The sequence below is a fragment of the Durio zibethinus genome, chromosome 18 (assembly GCF_047325235.1).
Source record: "Durio zibethinus cultivar Kanyao isolate XHJ-2024 chromosome 18, ASM4732523v1, whole genome shotgun sequence".
NCBI classification, from domain to species: Eukaryota; Viridiplantae; Streptophyta; class Magnoliopsida; order Malvales; family Malvaceae; genus Durio; species Durio zibethinus.
Window position 1 is genome coordinate 10,921,820 of NC_143179.1, and position 25,749 is coordinate 10,947,568.

A 25,749-nucleotide genomic window follows, 5' to 3' on the forward strand; every position below is an offset into this window, starting at 1 on the left:
AGTGGGCATTTCATAGAGGCACAAAGGGCAGAGATGACCCCTATTCAACCACTCCGCAATGCAGTTTCTATGGAACAGATGACAGCAAGGCAAGCCTGTGACATCCATTGTTGTTTCATGCCAAAGATTTTCATAGCAAATCACGCACGTTTCCAAAGAACCAGAAACCCCATCTGCGTTCTTCAAACCCTCAATGGATTCTTTAGTTGCTGGAACTTGTTCATTAACCTCCTCCCTTGGCTCCATCTCATCAATGGCTGCTTCCCACCTCACGTACTTGTAAATACATAAACTTAACAACTCTTGGCTGTGCTGAGACAGAGCCAGCTTTGCTTCAGAGATGGCTTCTTCCAATATCTGATCAATGCAGAGAGAGCAGATTCCAGATAGCTTAAGCTGGTCAACTATGAATTGGCAACCTTCATTGGAGATCAACTGAGAGAAACGCCAATCCTTTTTATCATAAAACTCTTCTAGTACTTCATTGTCGCCATTGTCCGAATCAAGACACTTCAGGATTCGGAATTCGAATGGGATATGAAAGTTGTTTGGATTCTGATCAGTTGTTTTGTCGACAATGTTGTCATCTGATGTTGCTGTCGTTGTCCTGTTCAAGCTGTAAGTAAAGAGAATTAAACAATCTTCTGATCCTTCTTCCATGGAAATAACTTGAAAAACATTCCAAACAAGGTAATGAAGAGATGAAGAAAAAGAGAGAGAATTGTCGTTGATTTCTATTGGGATCAATAACATGATTGAGCTGCAGTACCTGAATGCTGTTTTTACATTATTTGTTTTGGTTTCCTTGACACGTTTGGATTAAAAATCCAGACTTTGAGTTGGAGTTGAATTGAACCCCAATGGTAAAGCTAAAAACACAAATTTCATAAATGACAAATTATAGATTCATATTTAATTTATACGATATTATTTGTTTTAATTCGAAAATTTTATTATTTTATTTATTTCACAAATTGAAATTTAAATATCAATTTATATATTATAATGGATCTTGTGTGTCATATAAATATCAAAATCAGCAAAGAAATTTAATAAGAAGAAAAGAAAAGCAACAAAAAATTCGTAAATTATGATAATCTATTAACGAAATTCTTTTTATAACGACAAAAAAAAATTAATTGAATTAAAATTCAGATTCAAACCTTAAAGGTTTTTTTACATTCTCTTGTGATGAAAAAAAATAAAACTTAATATAATAAAAATACCATGGGTATCTTAATGAGGCATTGTGAAGAGGGTTTGAAATTTCAAGTGAAGACTAAAAGTTTTTATTTTGAATAGAAAGTTTGGAGCTTTGATCAGATGAAAGCAAAGAGACCGAAGAAATCGATGAAAATGAACTGAAATTATTGGCAGTTGAAAGCGCCAGTTTTCTGGAATGAAGAATGAAGACCCAAACTCAGACCAAGTTTTGGTAGGAATGTCAACTGAGTAGATATTTGATTTTTTTAAATATTTGAATTTTAATTTATTTAAATTTAATATCATTATCTAAATTTAAATCTGTTTAAATATCTGAATTCATTAAAATATTCATTTATTTTAATTTTCTGTCAAAATTTAAAATTAACAAAAATTTAATTTAAAATTTAAAATTACTCTTAATTAATAATAAATAAAAATTATTTTTTAAAATCTGAAACTTTCTACAAATATAAATTTTTTATATTTTACATATGTAAACGGATAATGACATTGAATATGAATTCAGATATCAATTACTATTTATTAAAACTTAAATGAATTTAAATATTGGATATCTAAGAGATATTATTCATATTGCTCTGAATCCATGTGAATGATAAATCTTTTATTTAAATTAGTTAATTATCCGTTTTATAACTATTTGAATAGACATAAACGGATAAGATAATGGCAAATATCCGTTTATTTATTATCCATTACTATCCGTAGTTTTGGAATTCATTTCATTTATGGTATGTTGGTTAATGTGATTCTCATGAATGGTACCTAATTGGATTGAGGTCTTTTTGAATTTCACCATTCCTTTTCTAAATGTTGGTAACTAGTTTCATGTTATTCCCTGTAAGTATATGTCACTGTAAATATATGTCACGATGCCCTTAGATCAAGATACAACATGATTATATTATTTTGAAGTAAAATTTTCAAATAATACGAAATTTTTTTTCTTAATCATTCTAAAATTTTTCAATAATAATCTGTTAAGTAAAATTTATATATTTAATTCAACTAATGATAAATCTTTATATATCCAAATTTAAACTAATAAAAATATAAAACTATTTCATAATATCTCACTAGCTAATAATGTCTCCAAAGCCCAAGTAATCTCTCCAATTTATTCCTCTAGCTTCTCTCACGACGAAGTAAACTTATTATTTTAATCATTTATAAAGAAAAAGTAAAAAGAGAATGATTAAACCATAGCTCAACAAATATAGGTTCATATAACTTACCAGATCAAACATCATTTTTATATATATCATATAAATCATTTAAAACATTCATCAAATCATAATGTCAAAATATTTCAAAAATTACCATTATGTCAAACATTTCGTAGATCATAAATCAATATTAAAATATGTTAATTCATCAATTATAAATCATAAATCACGGTCAAATACATATTCCATCCAAATTATGGATCAATCTTTAAAATTATCATAAATCATTATTATCATAAAATCATTATTATCATAAAATCATCATTATCATTCATTTATTGTTAGCTACGCTCACTGTTATTACTTATGATATTGATCGTATTGACAATTTCATTCTCATGATCATTGCTAACTATTATAACCTGCTAGTTAGGGTCTTACGCTAATTACTATAACCTATTTGTAGGGCCATATTACCATATCTATGCTAAGTACTATTATCTGTTAGGTAGGATAGTAAAATTAATTTTTGTGTTAATGATCTCACTTTCTAGGGATGTAAAAACGTAGTTATCATAAAATCGTTTCTTAAATATAAATTATTTTTTCATTTCATTTATAAGTATGATCCATTATTTATATAGCAAAAATACAAAATAATCATATGCTTGATCCTATTTTCATATATCTAAAATAAAAAAATAAAACATTTACTTGTTTAGAAACATACATATATACATAAGTTCAAAAACAAGTAAAGTGTATGAGATTCAACTTACCTCATTTCGATTTCACAACTTACTTTTTTCCTTAAAATAATTAATGACATTTTTAAGATTATTTCAACATATCATAAATTAATCAACTCTTTTTGAGACCATTATGTTATTTTCACTAAAATGAGCAGATCTCAATATATACAACTCAAAATTAAGATATTTTTAGTGCATAAGAAATTAGACTTGATAAGCTTTCTAACCATATACGGCCAATTATATTATTCATTGTAGATTAATTATAATAATTTTTGCAATTCAAATTATATACTACTATCAGAAAACATGTATATTTTCTAATACAAATTACATATTTATTCATAGAAAAAACCAAATTCAATTCTGTTTGTTTCGTTGGAAAGTAAACTTAATAACCTTTTCAAACATGTATGGCTAATGTATAAAATTTAAGATAAATTTTGTAATTCATTACTAATGCTAATGCCATGTAGCATATACTTTCTTAAGTAAACATTAGATAACTTTTCATAAAAAACTTGGATTTAACTTTTATTTATTTCATTAGAAAATAGATTCAACGATATATAATAGCCATAACAATATTTACTCTCTTGATATAAATATTATTTTAATTCATTATTATAGATAACAACATCTTATCAAAATATAAAATTTATATTTTAACTTTTAAAAATTCAAATCTCTACTTTCAGCCTTTAAAATTCACTTAATAATCATTATTAAATCTTATTAACATGAAGTAAATAAAACCCAATAATTTACCCAAACTGATCATGAAGATTAATGAAAGATTTCATAATTTTTCTTGATTTTTCTCTCAAAACTTCAACTCTAAATAATAGCAACAAACATTGTATTTTTTTAAATAAAAAGATGGCATATACTCACCATTAAGAGATTAACTCGATTATAGTCTTCGATTTTGGATCTTGTTCTTGATTTTTCGTGCTCTTTAACCCTAAGGTAGATGGGAAGAAAAACTTCTATTTTCTTTTTTGTTTCATAATAACTAGGTTTTTCTCTAGTGAAATATCTCAACTACTTTTTCTTTAGTAATTAACCTCTTAATTAATTTAATAAGTTTTAGTAATAGTTTAATTCAATTATTATTTTAGGCTGGAGTGTTATAGTATATTTTTTAACTTGATAAAATCCAACCTTTTTCATTTAATTTGGAGTAAAATGGCAAGAACAATTCGCAGATTCAAGCCAAAATCAGCATAGAAACATGATGAAAATGATGATTGGTAGGGACATTTTGTGGTAAGGGACAAAATAGATATTTTACCCCATAAAATGAATCATCAATTAAATAAAGATAATTTTATCAATTTGATCTGATTTGATGTGTCAAATCAATTTGAAGTTTTGAATTTCACATAAGCTCAATCATATTAGCTGATCAATTGGTGTCATATGAAAATACTAACTTATCACTTTTTAATTGGGTCGTTGAGCACTAAAGCTTCATAGGCTCGGCACACTCACCATATAAATAGAAATAACTGCACTCCCTCAAATATAAGCATTCAATATCGGAACACAAATGTTAGAAAAACTTTTAAATTTTGCTATTAATTGACATCCTACCATGTGATTTTAGGTTTTTACCCGCCATAAGGCTGGAGACAGCCTTGCACTAACAATGGTTGAGGTTGGTTTATGGATTATTTGTATGTAACGTTAATAAAATGATCATTACTAGCTGAATTTAATAGTAAAATTCAAGTTATTTTCATTCTTGAACTAGAGAGTCACAAATAAAATTTCTGATAATGAATTGTCTAATTACCATAAACCAAAATTTAAAGGAAAAAAGAATTGAATTGAAATACTTGACCTAAGATTTGTTGTATTCCCATAGAGGGAAAGAGCCATAATATAATAATGTTAAAAACATGGCTAAGCTAGAAAAAATAATTTAATCAGAAATTCAATTTGGTTCTCCACATCTCTCCAATGACCTTCCTTGGCTGTGGATTATCTGGTCCTCTGTCTCGCTGTCCTGATGTAAAATACAAATATCCATCCCAGAAACCAGCCAGGGTGGTCTTCACACGGTAAGGAAGCTTTCCAATCACTGACCATGTCTGCAATGAGCAGTTTTATATCATGTTCAGTTGCTTGCATCATGGCATTTGCCTTAAAAAAACAACTAGGAATTTTCTGATCTGATAAAGCACATACCAGTGAATCTAAATGAAACTGGAAAACCTCCCCAACCAGGATCATCCTTTTGCTCACTGGGTGCTTTTCTGTTGTACCTCCTGTAATTATGATTGAATTGTTGACAACTACCCAAGAACATTCTATGTGGGAGTTGGGTTTTGGCAATGGAGGTAAGACTTCCCATTTCTTCATTTCAGCATCTAGCATGTAAACATCACCGTAGACCACCTAAAACAAAGAATGGTTATCAAACTTATCCTGGTATGATAGGTTAAAAATACATGTCTAAATAATTATCATCATGGCTTGCAAAGTGACATCTGAGTGCAACATCTGATCCTAGTATAATATACCTCATGCCTGCGTGAACATTTGAAGATAGGTGATCCAGGTTTTGCCATAAAATCTCCCTCTTGACCACCAATTACAAACAGTCTGTCATTGACCACGACACAAGCCCTGTTAAAATGTTTACTTGCAGAATTAGATCATGTTAAAAAGGAAGGTGGGGGGGGGGGGGGGGGAGGGGAGGGGAGTGGCTAAACAGAATCCTGGAGGTAGTGAAACCTATGCGGTCCTCCACGAGGAATTGGGATCTCAGTCCGCCACTCTTTCTCCAATGCTTTGCCATCTTTTACTGCTATGCTCCAGTGCTCCAATCCTGGCGTGTGGCGGTTTTCCTTGCTGCCCCCCATCACATGGAGTCTGCCCCTCCATAACTGAGTTGCTGGAGCATACCTGAAATTTTCAATGCTGAGAATCATGTAGTGTGGTGTGGTTCATGTAAATAAGGGTCAGAATCACATGCCTGGGGGCTGGTAAAGGAGGCATGCTACGCCATTTCCTTGTCTGAGTATCCAGAACAAAAGTACGAGCAGTCGGGCTCCTACATTGGGGGCCATATTGACCTGAGACCACATATATGTATCTCCCATCACTTGCCACCCCTAGATGTGAGTTTGCCATGTCTTTTGGCGTATCAAACCTCGCACACCATGTATTATCGGTGAAATTAAACACATCAACATGAGAATGCACCTGCACGACCCCAACACATCAACATAGGAAAATCAAAACCAGTGACTCGAAATCAGATCAACAGCATTGATATTCAACCATTCGTTCTAAGCAACTATTCATCCTCACAAAGTAAATGTTGAGCAGACAATGCTTAAGACTCAAAAGACCAAAAACCAAACTATTAAAAGATTCAAAATATGGAAGCATTCGATATTTGGGGGCAAACAGATTCTGCATTGGACTCAAATATCCGAAAATGCTAGAGACATATGCAAGTACTGCGACGATAATCTTACATGGTCGAGGGTGCCATATCCTGAAAGAACATAGAAAAGATTCTTAATCTGTATTGCTGATCCATCAAGACGTGGCACCGGTGCTGACGGCATCTGTTCCCATGGCAACTCTGGTGCTGGTAAATCCGCAAATGTTGCCGATAGGAATCTCTCAGATGGACTTCCCTTCTTTCTTTTCAGAATCACATCTCCTATCTACAAATAGAGATATTAAATCAATGCAGTTAACAGTTTATCCATTTTTTTAACACAAAAAACAATTAAGCAACAAAAAGTTGGAAAGACAGAACACAAAACCTTGTCAGTAGTGTTGGGATCTTCTTCAGCCCTTGGCAAGACAAAGATACGAGGTTTTTGAGACACCCAAGTGGATGCAAATCTAAGATATGAAGAGGAAAAAGAAAAAGAAGATGCCCACAAAAGATTTACAATGCAAGCCAAACCCAAAAGACAGGCAAAAGACACAATCAATACAAGTTTTGTGCCAGTGTTATTCTTGCTTTGATGTTGATGGTGGTGATGTAGATTTTTTGCCATTTCTTTTGCAGGTTCGCAAGAGTGTTGCTGATCCTCATTTTCATTTTATTACAAAGAAAAAGAGAGTTTGAAGAATTGGGACAACAAAAAATTCGAAGTGCTAAAAAGTTGGGCGCCAATGGTTTTTATCGGCCTTTGTAGTTCACTTCTGTTTTTCATGTCTTGTCCCAGGACGGTAATCCAGGGGCATTCCTAGGTTGCTGTTTTCATGGTCGGTCGGCAATTGCAATGGGCTGTCTCTGCAAAATCTGGGCCGGGCCTTTTTATTTCTTGGGTCATTTTCTCTTACGGCCGTGTTTGGTTTTAGGCTGGTTGGGCCTCACACAATGACAAAGACCTAACTCTAAAAATTGGCGAAAGAATGTTTCCTTCACCCAAATTTTTTTTCCTCACCTCTCATTATTATTAACATTTAATTTTTTATTTAATACATCGTAAACTTAAAATACAAATTTATTTAAAATTCAAATATTTTTTTTATTTTATTAAATCAGATATAATTGTTATTAAAATTTTAAATCATATCATTTTCATATTTTATATTAATGTTATATTTGTATCGTATTATCATATCATATTTTAAATTATTATGTCTATTAAAAAACTTAAAATAAAAGATAAATCATTTATTTTTTTATTTGATTTTATATTTAATTTTGTAAAATTTTATATTAAAATATTTAATTATGATTCGAAATTTTTTAGAATGAATTTTTAGAAGATCTTAAAAGTTTAGAAAATAAATGTTTGAAAACTTTTAAAAATTTTTTAAAATCTAATATTTTCAAAAAAATTTTTGAAAATAGAAGTTTGAAAATCTTTAATAAATTTTAAAAATAAATTTTCGAAAATTTTTAAAGGATTTAGGATATTCATTTTATAAAATTTTTTAAATTTTTTATAAACAGATTTTTGAAATAAGACGTGAAAAATAAAAAGATGATTCATGAATGAATATTTAAGTAATTTTATTAAAAATTAAAATTTTAAAATATATTAAGAAGAACTAAGATGCAAATAGGAACACTAGGCGAAAACTACTGCCTGTTGGTGGACACGCGACAAATCTCAGTTTTCTCTTTTGGTTTTTTTCACCGCTTTACATTTTTTCGTCCTATCATTTTTCAGCTGTCTTCCTGTTTTTCCCTCTTGGTGCCTTCGGGTCTCTGATCAACCTTCAATCTCATTCTCAAGTCAGTTCACTCTCTTTCCATCTTTTTCATCTTTGGGTTTTATTTTCTTCCTTTTTTTTTTTTTTTCTCATGGTTCTTGGATCTGCCCCCGGATCACACTTTGTTAGGGTTCTTCAAGTTTCTCTCTCTCTCTCTCTCTCTCTCTCTCTCTCTCTCTCTCTTTGTGCTAACGCTAAGCCTTGTTGGCTTCTTTGTGCTATTTTTTAAATTGGTTTTTTTTTTTTAATGATAAATATCCAAAACCTGACTCTTGTTGGTGTATTTCACATTTGTCTTTTGATTTTAGAATTGCCCACTTGTTTGAACTCTCTAAAGTTTTTCCCTTTTTGAAGGATTAATTAACATTTGGCTAAAAAATGGAACCTTTTTGGAGTTGTTGAATATATCATATGATTGCTTAGTTTAATTTCATCTGGTCCTTGGTTTTTTGTTATTTTATTTATATTGTTTTTCTTATTCAGGTTCTGCTGATTTTGCGGGAATATTAACTGAAATGGCTGGAGGATTGATCCATCAGGTTTTAAGAAGGAAACTTCAGTCTCAATCTGCTGTAAGATTCTTTTCTCCTTTTCCCTGTGTTGATATTACAGTTACATTTACCTGTGGAATGAGCATATGACGCCTCTGTATTCTACATGGTTCTTACCGGATTTTCTCTGAATAATAATGAAAAGTTTATAGAAGGGTGCCTTTTCTCTGATTATATAGGATTCAATTGAGTAAACTTTATGGTTTGCAACTGAAAAGAAGATAAAATTTCGTCTAAAAGTAATTTTCTCCCGGTTACCAATGCTTGCTACACGTTTTTGCACAGGTTCCAGCTTTATCATGGTTTGCATCAAGGAAATTTAATGAGGATTCAGGATCTGCTGGTTTGAGGACAGTTGCACTCCTTGGAGCTGGTATTTCAGGTTTTCTAGGTTTTGCAACAATAGCTTCTGCTGATGAGGCTGAACATGGTTTAGAATTTCCCAATTATCCTTGGCCTCACAGGGGCATCCTCAGTTCATATGACCATGCTTCGTGAGTTTTAGGCCTCTCCTTACTGTTTTGTTATTTGCACAAAACTGAATAAATTTTACTTTAAAAGGTGATCCAACCATGAATGTTAATGATTCCAGTAAATTTAACTTCTATTGCTTCCTATTCTTTGCACGAGGAAATACCTCGTATATCGGTCTTGCCTTCCAATTGGAGAATAAGATGCATCTATCTAAACCTAGGGTGCATCTCTTCCCTAGGAATCTATTGAAAATCTTTCGCCATGATTGTAATACTAGGTGAAGCATGTGGTACCATAGTGTTCATGATGCTGGATTAATTTTGCATGATCAGGATTCGTCGTGGTCACCAGGTTTACCAGCAAGTGTGTGCATCCTGCCACTCTATGTCTCTAATATCATACCGTGATTTGGTGGGTGTTGCATATACAGAAGAGGAGACAAAGGCTATGGCAGCTGAGATTGAGGTTGTTGATGGTCCTAATGATGAGGGTGAGATGTTTACTCGTCCTGGTAAACTCAGTGACCGTTTTCCTCAGCCATATGCAAATGAACAAGCAGCTAGGTTTGCTAATGGAGGAGCTTATCCTCCAGATCTAAGTCTCATGACCAAAGTAATTCCTGCCTTGCTTTTTAGATAACTGTGGAAGTTACTGGTTATATATCCCTGACATATCATACTTTTTATTCTTTCAGGCTCGTCATAATGGCCAGAATTATGTGTTTTCCCTTCTAACTGGTTACCGTGATCCTCCTGCTGGTATTGCGGTAAATTCTGCTTTATACTGTCTTGCATAACAGGGCATTTTGTACAAACGTGCAATTTTGGAACTCTATCTTTGTAGAAAGATACTATAGGCAATCATATTTAGATATTTGGCAATTGGTAGGATAAAAGGGAAGAGACAATGTGGTCTGAATTTGGAATGAAGTTTATAGCTCTTCATATTTGGTCCATGTTAACTGCTGCTTTTCAATGAATTTCTGTCTTATGAAAATGGCACTTTTAAAATGCTATGGTTTTCTGTTGCAGCTATAATTCTAAATTTAGGCATTGATTTTTCCTGGACTTTAGTTCTTTCTGTTGAATACACATATGTTACACCTTGTTGTTAATAGCATGCTATAAATATCTAGCCTCGTCTGAATATTTTTGGTTGAGAGTAATACCTAAAGTCATCATTCCCCAAATTTGTAGATTCGAGAGGGATTACATTATAACCCTTACTTTCCCGGGGGAGCAATTGCCATGCCTAAAATGCTTATTGATGGTGCTGTGGAGTATGAAGATGGCACCCCTGCAACTGAAGCTCAGGTTGGTTTCTACTTTTTTTTTTTCATTCATATCGCCTATGAGTTCGAGAACCCACCTAAGTATTTGCATATTTTATGGGGTACATGGCTCAGTCTTCCATATTGTTATGGTGTAGATGGGGAAAGATGTGGTGACATTTTTGTCATGGGCAGCAGAACCAGAAATGGAAGAAAGGAAGCTGGTGTGTATTATTATAAATGATTGTCTCATATAAAGACCTTGTTTTAATGAATTTATTTCTGATATTGCCGTCTTCTAATGCAGATGGGTTTTAAATGGATATTTGTATTGTCATTGGCATTACTTCAAGCTGGTTACTACCGGCGCTTGAAGTGGTCTGTTTTCAAATCTCGCAGGCTGGTCGTTGATGTTGTCAACTAGCGTTCCTGCTGTTTCTCTCATGCTAATGCGCTTTTTAAGGAATTTGATGCGGCAATAATTACTTATTGGGATGGTCTAGGAACCGCCGTGACCAATTGATGGTTCTTTTCTCAAATGGTAATGGAGTAACCTGATTAATCTTTTTTTTTTTTTTTTTTTTTTTTTTTTTCAAGTTGAGAAGTAATAAGTTACTTCCCATTAATTTTTGCTTGGAGACTTGAAGTTTTGTTAGATCTCTTTTTCAATGCTATTTCTTATGGTTGGAAACTTGATCACTGTTCTTAGTGCCAACTAAAGTTTGTCATTCATATCTGTGAATGGAATCAGTTAAATGAAAACGGTCCATTCTTATTTGAAATATTTCTTTTGGTGAAACAGTGAATCATTCGTTGGTAATTGGTTGAAGGTTAGGATTTATGCAAATCAAGCATTGCAAAGTGCTTTCTTTTTCTTTTGTTCTGGCTATGGAGCAGGGGAGATGGTGTTCTTTTATTTTTATCTCATACCTCATCTCAAAGCTTTAAAATAATAATAATAATAATAATAATAAATCTCCTCTCTTGAGGTGTTCATGGGTTTGGTAGGATTTAGGTCTGATTCATGTTTAGTATTAATAATTTATGTACTTGTTCAGTTTGATATTTTAGATCTTAATTTTCTTAAGTTCGATTCAAGTTGAAAAAATAAATTTCAAACTCACTTATAAAATTTAATTATAATATTTTAATTATATATATTTTATTCAGATCAGAATTGAATTTTAATTTTTGTTCAAGGCTCGATTTAAAATTTAATCAGATATAACAATTATATTTAAGTGTAAATAATGGATTTTAATTTTTTATTCAAATTTTTTTAAAAATTGGAGCAGGCTTTTAGGTTTAAACGGGTAAGGATTATTCTTCTCTGATCAATATTGAAATTGAGACTTCAAATCTGAAAATCACAAACATGTTTTGCAATAGAATGAACGTTCGATCTTCATCATCAACTCTTGAACATGTAAGAAGGTTCCAACTCTACTTTTTTCAGGAATTTTGAAAGAACTATCCACAAAAACATCAGCCAATTGACCAACAGAATACACACTGTAATCATCCTAGAATCCCGAGATGTTCAAAGACAATGCAGTTAACATCTCCAGTCCTACCTAACAGTAAGAATGGGTCCGACCTGGAAAGGCATCAAGCCTACAACTACAGTATCTGTATCAGACTTACTAGCCAAAGAAGCCAGAAAGAACAGGCCTTGGAAATTTGAGTTCATGCCTTGTAAAACGGATCAACAAGCCATATATATTTGCTTTCTTTTTTGTCAGCTCTGAGTCTCTTCAGACCAAGTAATACCATAAGTGAATCCCAAACCTTAATTCCATGGAAGGTGTGGCATTGCTGCCCTGTAAAGTCCTTTGTCAAATATGTTAGTGGAAGTTATGTAGCAATACTTGGTAGCATTTGTTGACATGAGAAAAACAAGTGGGTCTTGAGATGCCATGAGTTCTTGCTTGAATGCAATAGCAACTGATCTCCATGATTTACAAACACAATTAAACATCAAGTATTCCATCACCCCAACTCGCTTCAAGATCAACTCAAGTAAAACGGCAGGGAGGATTCTGACCATTATCATTAATTTCCAAATTACAGCATTTCATTCCTAGAAAATTGGGCATAACCATCAAATGACTTATCAATAGCCTATTCGAGCCCAAAACGTGATAAGGGTACTACCAGCACCAGGTCCACATGATAATTGCCATTTTCAGATGTTGAATATAAGGAGGCCATTTTCAATTACTAATAAAATTTAAACCCAAAAAAATACAAAGATAATTCGTAATATACATTAATTGTTAGAGGAGAGGTCATTCATATCAATGTAAATTTTAAAATTTTTTTTTTACCCTTGATCAATTATATATGTAGGAATTCAACACAAGATTGATACTGAGAATTTGTTGTGAAATTTTGATTCACTAAAACGGGGGTACTCTAAATGCAGTTGTTTTGTACAAATATATATTTTTGGAAATACTTTTATTAACATATCAATTGATTGTAAATATTATTATGACCTCAACTCCATTCACTAATTCAGTACATCTATTTAAATAATACTCTTGTAAAAAATACTTATACAATTCTCAGTACAAGATGATGATCATTTTCTTAGGGTTGTTGGGACTATATACGGTAGTAGTGGTGGATCTAGAGTTTTTTTTGGGGTATCTACTTATAATACATATATATATAATATTATTGATAGATTTACTAATTTTATGATATCCCGAAAAAAAAATTTTCAATCTTTTTTCCAATTTTGGGGGTGTCGAGAAATTTTGAGGATGTTTAGTGAAATTTTTTTTTGAATCTTGTTATTTTTCAATTTTAGAAGCGTCAATGGACACCCTCCCACTAAGATGGATCCGTCACTGTATAGTATATGATAGGATCAAATCTTCCTGATTTTAAGAGCATATATCCTTTCGTATCGACTAAATGCATTTGTAATATTATTCTTGGAGTGCTCTGGGAATCAAATCTTGATTGGCAAAAAAGGCAACTTCTCTCTTTGACAATTAGGGTAACCTTTGTGATTATCCTCTTATATTATTTTAGGACGTAGAAAATATCTTTAAACTTGGTCCACCAAATAATGGTTGGATTTCATGACATGCCAAGTGAATCCTATGGGTAACATAAAATTTGAATTTATTCCATATTACAAACACAAAGAAACTGAGATCTTTCATGATTTTATATATATAACCAGGCAAGGTGACTCACCCAACCCAGAATATTACATTTTAGATATTGTTTGATATAACATCTAAGGGCTTGACCATGATGGAGACGCATACTTATACAAATGCAGCAGAAGAAATTTGTTCTTCTAATTCTAACGGGCTCAAAAGTAACATACCAGGCTTGATTTATACATACTGCTACATAGTCTTTTTAATTCAATCCATGTTCATCTTGAGCACATCTATTTTAAACTTGTTTAGCAGATACAAGTTAGGCCTCACATCTTCAATCTTTCACCCTATTTACGTGCATGAACATTTGGTGGGTGAAGTTGATTTATGTTTAGACCAAAAATCTGGGGCTTCAACCTAGCCTTGATCTATAATTCTCTAATCCAGGAGTAAACTGCACAAATTCAGTTCTTTCTTTTTGATCCTTCGACGTCGATCGGTCCTCAATGAAAAAAACCTTACCATATTAAGGGGAAATTGTTAGAAAATAGAGACTGATTATTCTTCTTATTCAAGGACATACTAAGTTTTTGCGTGCATGCATTTTGATAAGTATCTAGTTGATCTTCCTAATCAGGGATTTAATTTCCTATATTCATAATGTCAGTTTTGTTAGTGGTCCAACATCATGCACGTATCCCACACCTCATAGGCTAATTATATGTTAACTAAAACATGTATCCTTCATCATTTCTTAACTTCTCTAAAAAACATAAAAAAAAAAATGATAATAAATAACTGCCTAAATGTGCTTGCAACTTAAAGCTTCTTTTCTATTAATACACTAATCCGTTTAAATGCAAAACAATAATCATAGTAGTAATTAACCCTAAAAATCTTTTCTAGAAATAATTAACTTAAACAAGTACCTCAGCTGTAAAAATACATCCTAATGGTCTTCTTTTATCATCATTTATAAGCACATAAAAATGACATCAGAGTGTCTACACATCATACAATTTAGGCTAAGACTAAGGCAAACTTATTTGAAAAATAAAATTGGCCTATCTTTGGTCCAAATTCACTAAATAAATGCAGAAATAAGATGAACTGAAATAGAAAGATTGCATTCATACTAGCTAGAGAAAAAGAGCATGAATATAGATGGGATTATGGTCAGATTCATTATTATGTAATCTGTATGAGTAAATGAATTCACATGCAAATTCCTTGATTTTATGCACGATTCTAACAATGCAATCTAAAAGTTATCATGCTTGGAGGGATATTCCTTGCCTATATATTTTCTATTATTCTTTGGTAGAAGGAGAATAGAGTTTTCTTTATCCTTAAGTAATTTTTTAGATTGTTCTTCAAATTTTGTATCTTTTAGGTGAATTTTCTAAAGTGTTGAACTTTTATTGTTCTGTATTCTTGATTAAAATCTTAAAGTGATACTTCTGTATCATTTAATTTTTAGTTTTGGTGGTGAACTTTTATCTCTTTTAATCCAATAATTATATTATACCATCATTCAAATTCTTGTGAGTTATCTTTTTTGTGAGTTTTTCTATTTATAGTTAATCTCCACATATCAAACATCAATTCTCGATATCAAATTGGTATTAGAGCTATAGCAAGTCATCATCATCAAGCATCAGTAAAAAAGGTTAGAGCCAATACTGACGTTGTAACAACTACCAATGTTGACCCAATGTATACCCTCATAAAGGAGATGCGATAATAGATCCTTCAACTATAATATCAGCTGCATATACAAAAAGAAAGAGAGAAAGTAAAGAGGCAACGAAAGAGAAACAAAGAAGATGATGGAGAAACCAATCCATACTATGAAAATAATAGTTATTCTGATGATAGCATCCTGTCTCACCCACGATAAGTCAGAAACTATCTATGTAGAAACTAACTTCAACCTAGCATATTCAATCCAAAAATAGAGATTCCTGAGTTTGAGAAAAATATGCAACCTGAAGAATTTTTAGATTAGCTACACACGGTGGAACACATATTTGATACCATGATGCCCTTAAAAATTGTAAGGTAAAGCTAGTGGCCAGCAAACTTAAAAAGCATACATTTTTTTGGTGAAAAAATTTGAAGAAGCAAAAAGAAAGAAAAGATGGAAGAAAAATTATAACTTGAGAGAAGATGAAAAAAGAGTTAAAAAGAAAGTATTTTTCATATAACTTTTGACAAGATGTCTTTGTTAGGCTCTATAATTTGAAGTAAATAAATCTATTAGTGAAAGAATATATGACTGAGTTTGATCATCTTATGTTAAAATATGAATTAATAAAAAAAATAATAGACTATTACCCGACATCTTCGAAGAGTGAAGATTGAGATAGCTAATATGGTGCAACTATAACCCTATTAGACTTTCAATTATATATGCAAGCTTGCCGTTAAGGTAGAGAGATAACAAAAGAAAGCCCGTGATAGCAACTTAAAATTTGGGTCTCGAGAAAGCAAGCCTCAATCTAGTACACAAACCAAAAGGTGTTTTAAATATCAAGGGCTTAGACATATTACCTCAGAATGCTCAAATAGAAAGATTGTGATTTTAGTAGAGGAAGACTTGAAGGAAAATAAAAAAGAGTTGGTTGAAAAAGATCAAAACCTTAAAGAGGAAGATAAGGCAACCTATGACGATTGTGAAGTATCCTTAGTCAAACAATGCAGCTTGAGTACTACATCAGCTAAGAAAAAAGATTGGTTGCATAAAAACATGTTTCACACTCGGTGTACTATCTATGAGAAAGTATGTGATGTTTTAATTGATAGTGAAAAGTTTTAAAAATGTTGTTTCTACCTTTATGGTGCAAAAATTAGACCTCAAGGCAGTGAATCACCTTTAACCATATAAGCTATTTTGGCTACAGAAAGAGAATGAAATCAAGGTTAGCAAGAGGTGTTTGGCTCTTTTTTTTATAGGAAAGTAATACAAAGATGAAGTATGGTATGATGTAACTCCAATAAATGCTTGCCATTATGATAGAAGGGTTATTGATAGTTACCGTAACACTTACACATTTGTGAAAAATAGATGCAAAATCATCTTAAGCCCTAACAAGTCCATGGTGATGTCCAAACCACCCAAAGGGGAAGGAAACAGCTTATTTATCAAGGCCAATTATAGAAAAAAATTAAAATGAGCAGTACTATGTATGCATTAATGTTGATTGAGGAGAATAAAGATAGTGATGAGCCCCTTGCAGTGATACAATCATTATTGGTAAAATTTCAAGATATTATTCAAGAGGACTTACCAGTTGGTCTACCATCAATGAAGTATATTCAACATTGCATAGACCATATCCCATGAGCTGTTCTACTTAACAATGTAAAAATTTTCTTAAGAAGTTATACAAAAAAAAAACTAAAACAATGGAAAATTATTTTACTACAGGTGAAGTTTGTCTACAGTCATTCACTAAGTCAAACCATTGGTTGTAGCTCTTTTGAAATTATTCTTGGTAATAATGCAATCTATCTTTTGGATTTAATTCAACTTTATGCTAACTAGCATTTTAATTATTTAGAGGAAAGAGCTAAGAGTATCAAAATATTTTATGAACAGGTTCAAAATAAAATTTTACAAAAAAAATAAAAAATATATAAAGACAATAATCATCGATCAAAGACATGTAAAGTTCAAAGAACATGATTTGCTATGGAACACTTGCACAAAGAAAGATTTTCATAAGGAAAGTTTGACAATTACAACCTGAAATAAATGGTCCATTTAGAATTCTCCAACGTATTGGGAATAATGCTTACAAGATAGAGCTTTTCGACATTTATGAATTATCTTTCACCTTCAATGTTACTGATTTATCACTATACTATGATGAGAATACTAGTTCAAACTTGAGGACAAGTCTTTTTCAACCAGAAGAGATTGATATCAGAATGTTTGTACATTATATAATTTGAGCTAAAACTAAGACAGACTTATCTAAAAATAAGATGAGCTTATCCTTGGTCCAAATCTACTAAATAAATGTAAAAATAAGGTGGACTAAAATAAGAAGATTATGTTGACACTAGCTAAAGAAGAAGAGCATGAATATGGATAGAATTATGATCATATTCATTATTATATAATATGTATGAATAAATGAGTTCACACGCAAATCCCTTGATTTTATGCATAATTCTAGCAATGCAATATGAAAATTTTCATGCTTGGATGGATGTTCTTAGCCTATATATTTTCTATTATTCTTTAGTAGAAGGAAAATAGAGTTTTCTTTATCCTTAAGTAATATTTTAGATTGTTTTACAAGTTCTGTATTTCTTAGGTGAATTTTTTAGAGTGATGAACTTTTATTATTTTGCATCCTTGATTAGAATTCTTAATATGGTATTTTTGTATCCTTTAATTTATAGTCTTGATAATAAACTTTTATCTCTTTTAATCCAATAATCATATTCTATTATTATTCAAATTTTTATGAATTATCTTTTTTGTGAATTTTTTTATTTGCAGTTAATTTTCACATTTTCAACATCAATTCCTAGCATCAAAGAATGACTATCATCCTTTGTTCCCATGAATTGAAGTGTTTCACTTCATATATATATATATATCCAATTCTCTAGGATGAAACCCACATTTATTATATTGTCTTGAATATCTTTAATCATTGAACTTCAACTAAATTAGAGATAGTGTAGTAGCAGTTAGTTTTGAAGTGACAAAGAGTGGGAGTGAGAGTTTTATACAGAGCTATGGCTATGTGAACCTATATGGCAATGTGCGTGTGTTTTCAGCCCTTATTGCATAATTTGCTTTGAAATGGTTGTGACGTAGACAATTTTTAGCTTTGAATATTTAGATATTTAAGTTTAGTAGATGGTTTTCTTAGCTCTTTTAATACTTTAATTATATTAACTTTACTTGTCTTAGATCCTAGTCTAGGCCCAAGGTGAAGTGGCTGTTAGTAAATTTGAGAAAAATAGAAATAGTAAGAAAGAAGAAAATATGGCTTTGGTGCGTGAATAACAATATCTTAATGGCAATTATGTCTATATGATACAACAAAGCCTTAAAATTCTCTAAATCAAAAGTAGTGAAAATGGTTATACTGAAATATTGATTTATAATGAATAAACAGATATAAACTTCTATTCAGATAGTTATGACCTTTTATATAATCATGACCTTTATGAATAATAATATATTTATATTTAAATAATTATGACCATTTGTCATATGATAATTATTTTTGTTCAATCATAGTTATTTAAAATATGAATAAAATTAATTACAAAAATTAATTTTATTCATCAATAATTAAATCTTTCTATCTAATGTGGGATGCACCACATTCTAAACTACCAACAATCCCCTACTAATTTGAAATATTGGTGCTTAATCTTTAACCTTTCACACAGATAAATATTATGAATACAATAAGGTATTTTTCGATTTAAACCTTTAATTAGCGTATATATCTTAGAATTCTAATAAAGTTAATGATATTTGCAAATTAAACCTCAACTCCTAGTGTTAAAATTGAAGATATAACACACATAATATTTATTTAATATTCTATCAAAGGTTTATAATCGCTTTAGCACTATTATGACCATATGCTTATCCTTATTCATAAACATTTACAAGAAAATTTCTAATTTTCTTATTGAAGCGGCATCACTTCTATATTTATATAGGTGTAGTTTTTTTATTTATGTCTTCATTGCTATAAACATTTAATTATTAACTCTATTAAGAGTTCAATCTCATCCTCCATTTACGCAATGGCTTACACTAGTATTCCAAATATATAGAATGGGTTGACTAGTGTTTATAGACACATAACAATAATTTGTTATTACCTATTAGACTTTGCAATTAGATGTTACTAATTCAAAGTTAGGTTCTCATTATTGGTGTCTAAAAGGAATTTTAAACCTATTCCACTTATGGTGTTTCTTACCAAATTTTTAGGTAGCGCTTTGGTAAGAGGATCTGCTAAGTTTTTAGCAGATTTAACATATATGATGGTAATTACCCCATTTTTTTTTATCAATTCTCTGATATAATCATGTCTTAGACTAATATGTCTAGATTTTCCATTATAAATTTCACTATAAGCTCTAGACATAGTAGCTTCACTATCATAGTACAAAAAAATGGTTGTCATTAGTTGTGGTCACAACTCTATATCTTTTAATAAATTTCTTAGTCATTCAGCTTCCTTGCCTGTTGCAGCTAAAGCTATAAATTTAGATTCCATAGTTGAATGTGAAATGCAAGTTTGTTTCTTGGATGCCCAACTAATTGCACCACTTTCAAAGGTAAACATCCATCCTGAAGTAGATTTATTATCACTTATACTAGTGATCCAACTTGCATCTGAATATCCTTTCAAAATAGTCGGATCTCCAGAATAAAATAAGCCAAAATTTTAGTTCTTTTAAGATAACTTAGAATTCTTTCTATGACTTTTCAATGACTTATACTAGGCTTACTTGTATATCTCGATAACTTGTAAATAGCAAAAGCTATATCTGGCCTAATACAATGCCTAGCATACATAATACTTCCAATAGCACTAGTATATTCAAGTTGTGCAATTACATTATCTTAATTTTTTGTTAATTTTATACTTGTATCATATAGAGTATTGGTTTCTTTTATATTGAGATACTTAAACTTATTAAACAATTTCTCAATATAATAATTTTGATTAAGAATGAAACCCTTATTATATCTCTTAACTTTAATTCTCAAAATGGTATCAACTTCATTTAAATCTTTCATTTTGAAATTAGAAATCAGATACCTTTTGGTTTCATTTATGCCAATCATATTAGTACAAAAAATTAACATATCATCCACATAAAGACATATTATAACTCCATAGTCTTTAGTAAATTTTAAGTAAATGCACTTATCTGTTCCATTATGTTTGAAACCATTGGTTACTATGATTGAATCAAACTTTTTATGCTATTGTTTAGGAGCTTGCTTTAGCCCATAAAGTGATTTAATTAATTTACAAACTTTATTCTCATTACCTGGAAGAATAAAACTTTCTGGTTGGTTCATATATATTTCTTCCTTTAAGTCACCATTTAAAAAGGCTGTTTTAACATCCATTTAATGCACATGCAGTTTATGAATGAAAGCCAAAGCTACAAGAACTCTAATGGATGTTATTCTAGCTACTGGAGTATATGTATCAAAATAATCTATGCCTTCTTTTTGTTTAAAACCTTTTGCAACTAATCTTATTTTAAAGGTTTGTATAGAACCATCTGTATTATATTTCTTTCTAAACACCCATTTACATCCTATAAGTTTAGAACCTGGAGGTAAGTCTACCAAGACCTATGTATTATTGGACATGATTGAGTCAATTTCATCATTAATAGCTTTTTTCCAAAAAGTAACATCGCTTGAAGTCATAGCTTCATTAAATGTTTTAGAGTCTTCATCTACATTTAGTAGAATTGATGTTTTCTTAAGCACTTTGGTTCTATTCTCTTCTACTAAGAATACTATAGAATCTGAAAAAACAAAATCAGAAAGCAAAAGATTATCTTTTCTAACTCTTTTGCTCATTCTAATTTCAACAGAACCATTACTTTCTTTTCTTTTATTTTTATTCGTAGAAATCATTTCAATTTGTTTCTCCATATAATTTTGGTATCACATATAAACTTATTTTCAAAAAATTTTACATGAATAGATTCAACAATAACATTAGTATTTAAATCAAGAAGTCTATATGCTTTTAAATTCTGTGCATAACCAACAAAAATACTTTTAATACCTCTAGGTCCTAATTTTGATTTATGAGGATGATGTATTTTATAAAAGGCAATGCACCCCCACACTTTAAAATAATCCAAATTTGATTTTCTGCCATGATTCCAAAGTTCATATGGTGTCTTTAAAAATTTCTTTGAAAGAATTCTATTATGTATGTGGCATACTGTTAAAAGTGCCTCTCCCCAAAGATTCAAATGTAATTTAGTATTTAACAACATACTATTTACCATATCAACCAACGTTATATTTTTTTTTTCGGCTAAACCATTTTGTTGTTGTCCTTTGATAAATAATTTCATTATCTTCACAAAAAAGAGAAAATGAATCTGAAAAATATTCGCCACCCCTATCTGTTTGAATAATTTTGATTTTCTTCTCCTTTTAATTTTCAACAACTGATTTATATTCTTTGAATTTATCAAAGGCTTCATCTTTTATTTTAATTAGATACACAAAAGTATAACGAGAACTATCATCTATAAATGTTATAAAATACCTTTTTTCTCCACTTGTTAATAAACCATTTAGCTCACAAATATCAGAATGTATAAGTTCTAATAATTCTCTATTTCTTTCAGCTTTAAAAAAAGGTTTCTTAGTCATTTTTGCTTTGACACAGATTTTACATTTAATGTCATAATTTTTCTGGTATGTTATATAACCATGCTTAGTCATATAATTCATATAATGATAATTTAAATGTCCTAATCTAGCATGCCATAAAGAAAAAAATGCTCAACAATATAAGTAGAAACATTATTTATTTCATTAATACTTAGTTTAAACATACCATCATTAGAATATCATTTTCCAATGAATACACCATTTTTAGAGATTATAACTTTATCAGACTCTAGTAGAATCTTAAAACCTTTTTTACATAATAGATTTATAGATACAAGGTTCTTTCTAATATCAGAAACATGAAAAACATTAATTTAGAGTTAGTTTCTGCCCTGAGGTGAATTTCAATTCAACCGTTCCTTTTTCAATCACTTTGGCAGGAGCATGATTTCTCATAATGATGTTTTCTGGTTTCTTGCATTCTTTATAAGTTTTGAATTGCTTTTTATTGTTGCAAACATGAATTGTTGCATCAGAATCTAACCATAAATCAGATGACTTATTTGTAGTAGCCATATGAACTTCGGTGATCTTTTCAATTTGCATGTCAGTCACCATTGCAACAAGTTCATTAATTTCTTGCTCAACCAGATTTGCCTTGCTTTTAGAACTAGAACCAATTTTAATTTCAGTGTTTTTAAATCTGCAATCTTTAATCAAATATATTTTTTTTCCACAATGGAAACATATTTTGTTCTTGTTAAATTTGGACTTCTTAAATCCATTCTTCTTAACTTTAAAATTATTTTGAAATTTACCAAAAGACTTGTGAGTTTTTTCAAAATTTTGTCTACTCACGTAATTCACATTGGAACCTCCAAGAAAGAGTGCATCTCTTACACGATTTTCTGCTTCAATCTGTATGTGAGTTTGAAATTCTTCACTAGTGAAAGTATTTCCTATATCCATTCCATGAAGGAGAAAGTTTTGAAAAAATAGCTCCAACTTGAAGTGAATCAGGAATCTTAATTTCCAGCTCACTTAACTTAGAGACTAGAATTTGTAACTCGTGCACTTGGTCCATGATTGGTTTATCATCAGTTATTGAAAATTCAAAGTATTTCAAAGCCAAAAACTTATCCGTACCTTTCTGTTCGTTCATGTATTTGTGCTCAAGAGCAATTCATATATCTTTTGATATTTTCATATTTCTGTATAGGTCATATAGACGGTCAGATAATGAATTCAGAATATAACCTCGACAAACTAGTTCATCTTCTTCACGCTTGCTTCTTGTTGCCTTAATAGTATCAGAATCTTCAAGAGTTGGTTTTGGAATTGGTTTCAAATTTGGATCAAGTACATAAAACATCTTCAATGTTGTCAATAGAAAAATTATTTTGTCCTTCCACCTAGTTTAGTTTGATCTATTAAAACGATTAAGTCTGATTACATCTTGATTTTGAAAATAAACTTTCATGCTTGATTCCAAATCCATAGCAGTAGTAGGGATAATAGTAGATGCAATATCCATAATTGTCTTTAAATTGTTAGTAAATTTAAGACAAGCAAAAATAGTAAGAAAAAAGAAAATATAACTTTGAGGTGTGAATAACACTATCTTAAAGGCAATTATGCCTATAGGATATAACAAAACCTTAAAACTCTTTAAATCAGAAGTAGTGAAAATGATTATACCGAAAGATTTATTTATAATGAATGAACAGATATAAACTTTTATTCAGATAGTTATGACTTTCTATATAATCATGACCTTTATGAATAACAATCTATTTATATTTAAATAGTTATGATCATTTGTTATATGATAATTATTTCTGTTTAATCATAATTATTTAAAATATGAATAAAATTAATACAAAAATTAATTTTATTCATCAATAATTAAATCTTTCTATCCAATGTGAGATGTACCATATTCTAAACTACCAACAGTGGCTTCACAGTAATTTTCAAACCAATATTTTTTCAAGACTAAAGGAGGCAAAAGGAGTTTCATGATAAATTTAAAATTTTAAAATACAAAATAATAATATAATATAAAAATTTTAACTCTATTATCAAAATTTATTAGATAATGATTATTTTGTCAATTGAAAGCTTAGTGAAGGAGCAGTTTTCATTTTTATAATTATTACTTAATTAGTAAAAAAGGAGTTCACGTTACCTGATTATTCTACTAATTTGCTTCATTTTTTCTCTTTATTTTCTCCATTTTCCTTAGCGGCCGAGACTGAGAGCTGCCTCGACGTCCAGCCGCCATGCAAAACCACCACCACCACCACCACCACCATCCATTTTCCAGACATCACACGGCAACATTCTCGAACACTTCTCCTTCTGCCACGTGAACTGCAACCTTACATTGCATGAAAATGCAGTGCAAAACCTAGGCAACTCTTGTTTAATCACAAGCCAAACCATCATCTGCGGTGGTGACAGCAGCCCTTCATTCCCTTCCCTTACCGTCAACAACCTCTTGTACGCCTCGTTAACCCACTGAACCCTATTCAAACCGTCTGATATAAAGCATGGACACGTTTCAGCATCCATATTCTTCATCCTTTCCACGTCCGTACTCCCTAGCTCTCTCCCTTCCATGCAGGTATCTGTCACGCACTCCACCGTCACCCACGACTCCACCACCGTTACCCTCCTCTTTTGACTTACCATCACTGTCCTATCAGGTTCCTCGACATGTCCAATATGATCAATCCAGAGGTTGTTGAAGTTCAAGTTAAACAACGAAGGTAGATCTTGATTATTTTCCTCCAAAACTGCACCGATTTGATTGTTAGTCGATCCATTTGCTTCGGTTTTCTCTGGTAATAACTGCAAAGTAACAATCTTTTCAGGATTCCTTGAATCTTGTTCATGATCTGATGATGATCTTTTCTTTCTCTTGAAATTATTCTTTCGAAACCTAACGTACTTTCTTTTAGATCTGGGCTGTAAAAGCAACAAGTTCTTGTTATCAAACTGAACCCCACCGGAACCTGACTCTCCGGCCGCCGGTTTTGGAGCTATCGGCCGGAATCTTAGCATTATAGGATTGATCACCAACGGAAAAACCAGAGTTTCTCTTCAATCTTCTTTTCTTCGCTCTTCAAAATCTCAATCTTTTCCACTCTCAAAGGTTCAGTTTTTTTAAGGGTTTTTTCAATGGGATGCGATAATCATAGTGCCAAATCAACGGAGAACTAACACGTGGCTACGTCAACATAAGAAAAGTGGAGGGATTTGATTGGTTGAAAATTTAAGGATGGGCCCAGGTGAAAAGCGAAGGGGGCGAATCTGGTGTGATTGAGTGTTGAAGTTGGGCCCACGATGAGGACCAATGATAAGATGGCTGTGTACAGCATTGCCGAAAGAGATGGGACAGGTGGGCAATTTCCGAGAGCGGAGTTTTTAACCGTTGAATGAGTGGAAAAGAGAACAAACAGCTTTTAGAGGGGAGGTCCGAGAAAGTGCACACGTGGTCTTTGTTCATTAGCTTTCGACCTCTCAATTCGGTTTCTACAGTTTCAGGTCTTACTTTCTTCTACTCGCCCATTTTCCTCGTGCACGTTACCTAACAACTACCGACATTAATTAAA

At 31.2% G+C, this 25,749-nt stretch overlaps 3 protein-coding genes across 9 annotated transcripts; 1 reads left to right on the forward strand and 2 right to left on the reverse strand.

Annotated features, from left to right (window-relative positions):
• Positions 1 to 4,955: 4,955 nt before the first annotated feature.
• On the reverse strand, positions 4,956 to 7,211 carry LOC111299532 (kelch repeat-containing protein At3g27220-like). 2 transcript variants are annotated; one of them, XM_022894753.2, is made up of 7 exons: positions 6,934 to 7,211; positions 6,637 to 6,831; positions 6,129 to 6,358; positions 5,888 to 6,058; positions 5,674 to 5,755; positions 5,339 to 5,548; positions 4,956 to 5,241 (listed from the first exon to the last, which is right to left on the reverse strand). In XM_022894753.2, the coding sequence occupies exons 1-7, from the start codon at positions 7,171 to 7,173 to the stop codon at positions 5,077 to 5,079; spliced, it is 1,293 nt and encodes a 430-aa protein (XP_022750488.2). In that variant the 5' UTR covers positions 7,174 to 7,211; the 3' UTR covers positions 4,956 to 5,076. The 2 variants fall into 2 exon arrangements, with proteins under 2 accessions (XP_022750488.2, XP_022750487.2); XM_022894752.2 differs by having other exon boundaries at positions 5,674 to 5,779; positions 6,934 to 7,208.
• Positions 7,212 to 8,195: 984 nt separating this feature from the next.
• On the forward strand, positions 8,196 to 11,560 carry LOC111299533 (cytochrome c1-2, heme protein, mitochondrial-like). 6 transcript variants are annotated; one of them, XR_016329844.1, is made up of 9 exons: positions 8,200 to 8,335; positions 8,828 to 8,916; positions 9,181 to 9,389; positions 9,702 to 9,981; positions 10,064 to 10,135; positions 10,566 to 10,682; positions 10,798 to 10,863; positions 10,947 to 11,180; positions 11,442 to 11,560. XR_016329844.1 is itself a non-coding variant. In XM_089747489.1 (8 exons), exons 2-7 carry the CDS (start codon positions 8,860 to 8,862, stop codon positions 10,814 to 10,816), a joined length of 777 nt encoding a protein of 258 aa, XP_089603615.1. In that variant the 5' UTR covers positions 8,196 to 8,335; positions 8,828 to 8,859; the 3' UTR covers positions 10,817 to 10,863; positions 10,947 to 11,421. The 6 variants fall into 6 exon arrangements, 5 of the variants coding, with proteins under 5 accessions (XP_089603615.1, XP_022750490.2, XP_089603616.1 ...); XM_089747489.1 differs by lacking the exon at positions 11,442 to 11,560 and having other exon boundaries at positions 8,196 to 8,335; positions 10,775 to 10,863; positions 10,947 to 11,421; XM_022894755.2 differs by lacking the exon at positions 11,442 to 11,560 and having other exon boundaries at positions 10,947 to 11,421.
• A 1,850-nt stretch (positions 11,561 to 13,410) lies between these two features.
• On the reverse strand, positions 13,411 to 25,749 carry LOC111300494 (uncharacterized). The gene is made up of 2 exons (XM_089746823.1): positions 24,321 to 25,749; positions 13,411 to 14,278 (listed from the first exon to the last, which is right to left on the reverse strand). The coding sequence occupies exon 1, from the start codon at positions 25,196 to 25,198 to the stop codon at positions 24,374 to 24,376; it is 825 nt and encodes a 274-aa protein (XP_089602949.1). The 5' UTR covers positions 25,199 to 25,749; the 3' UTR covers positions 13,411 to 14,278; positions 24,321 to 24,373.

Bases quoted from the DNA above. Each gene is read 5' to 3' on its own strand.
- LOC111299532 (XM_022894752.2), bottom strand. From the start codon at position 7,173: ATGGCAAAAAATCTACATCACCACCATCAACATCAAAGCAAGAATAAC. The intron at 6,359-6,636 runs GTAAGATTATCG...GGGGTCGTGCAG, and splicing joins GATATGGCACCCTCGACCAT to GTGCATTCTCATGTTGATGT. The intron at 5,242-5,338 runs GTATGTGCTTTA...TGCTCATTGCAG, and splicing joins AGTTTCATTTAGATTCACTG to ACATGGTCAGTGATTGGAAA.
- LOC111299533 (XM_022894755.2), top strand. From the start codon at position 8,860: ATGGCTGGAGGATTGATCCATCAGGTTTTAAGAAGGAAACTTCAGTCT. The intron at 10,683-10,797 runs GTTGGTTTCTAC...GTTATGGTGTAG, and splicing joins CCCCTGCAACTGAAGCTCAG to ATGGGGAAAGATGTGGTGAC. The intron at 10,864-10,946 runs GTGTGTATTATT...CTTCTAATGCAG, and splicing joins AAATGGAAGAAAGGAAGCTG to ATGGGTTTTAAATGGATATT.
- LOC111300494 (XM_089746823.1), bottom strand. From the start codon at position 25,198: ATGCTAAGATTCCGGCCGATAGCTCCAAAACCGGCGGCCGGAGAGTCA.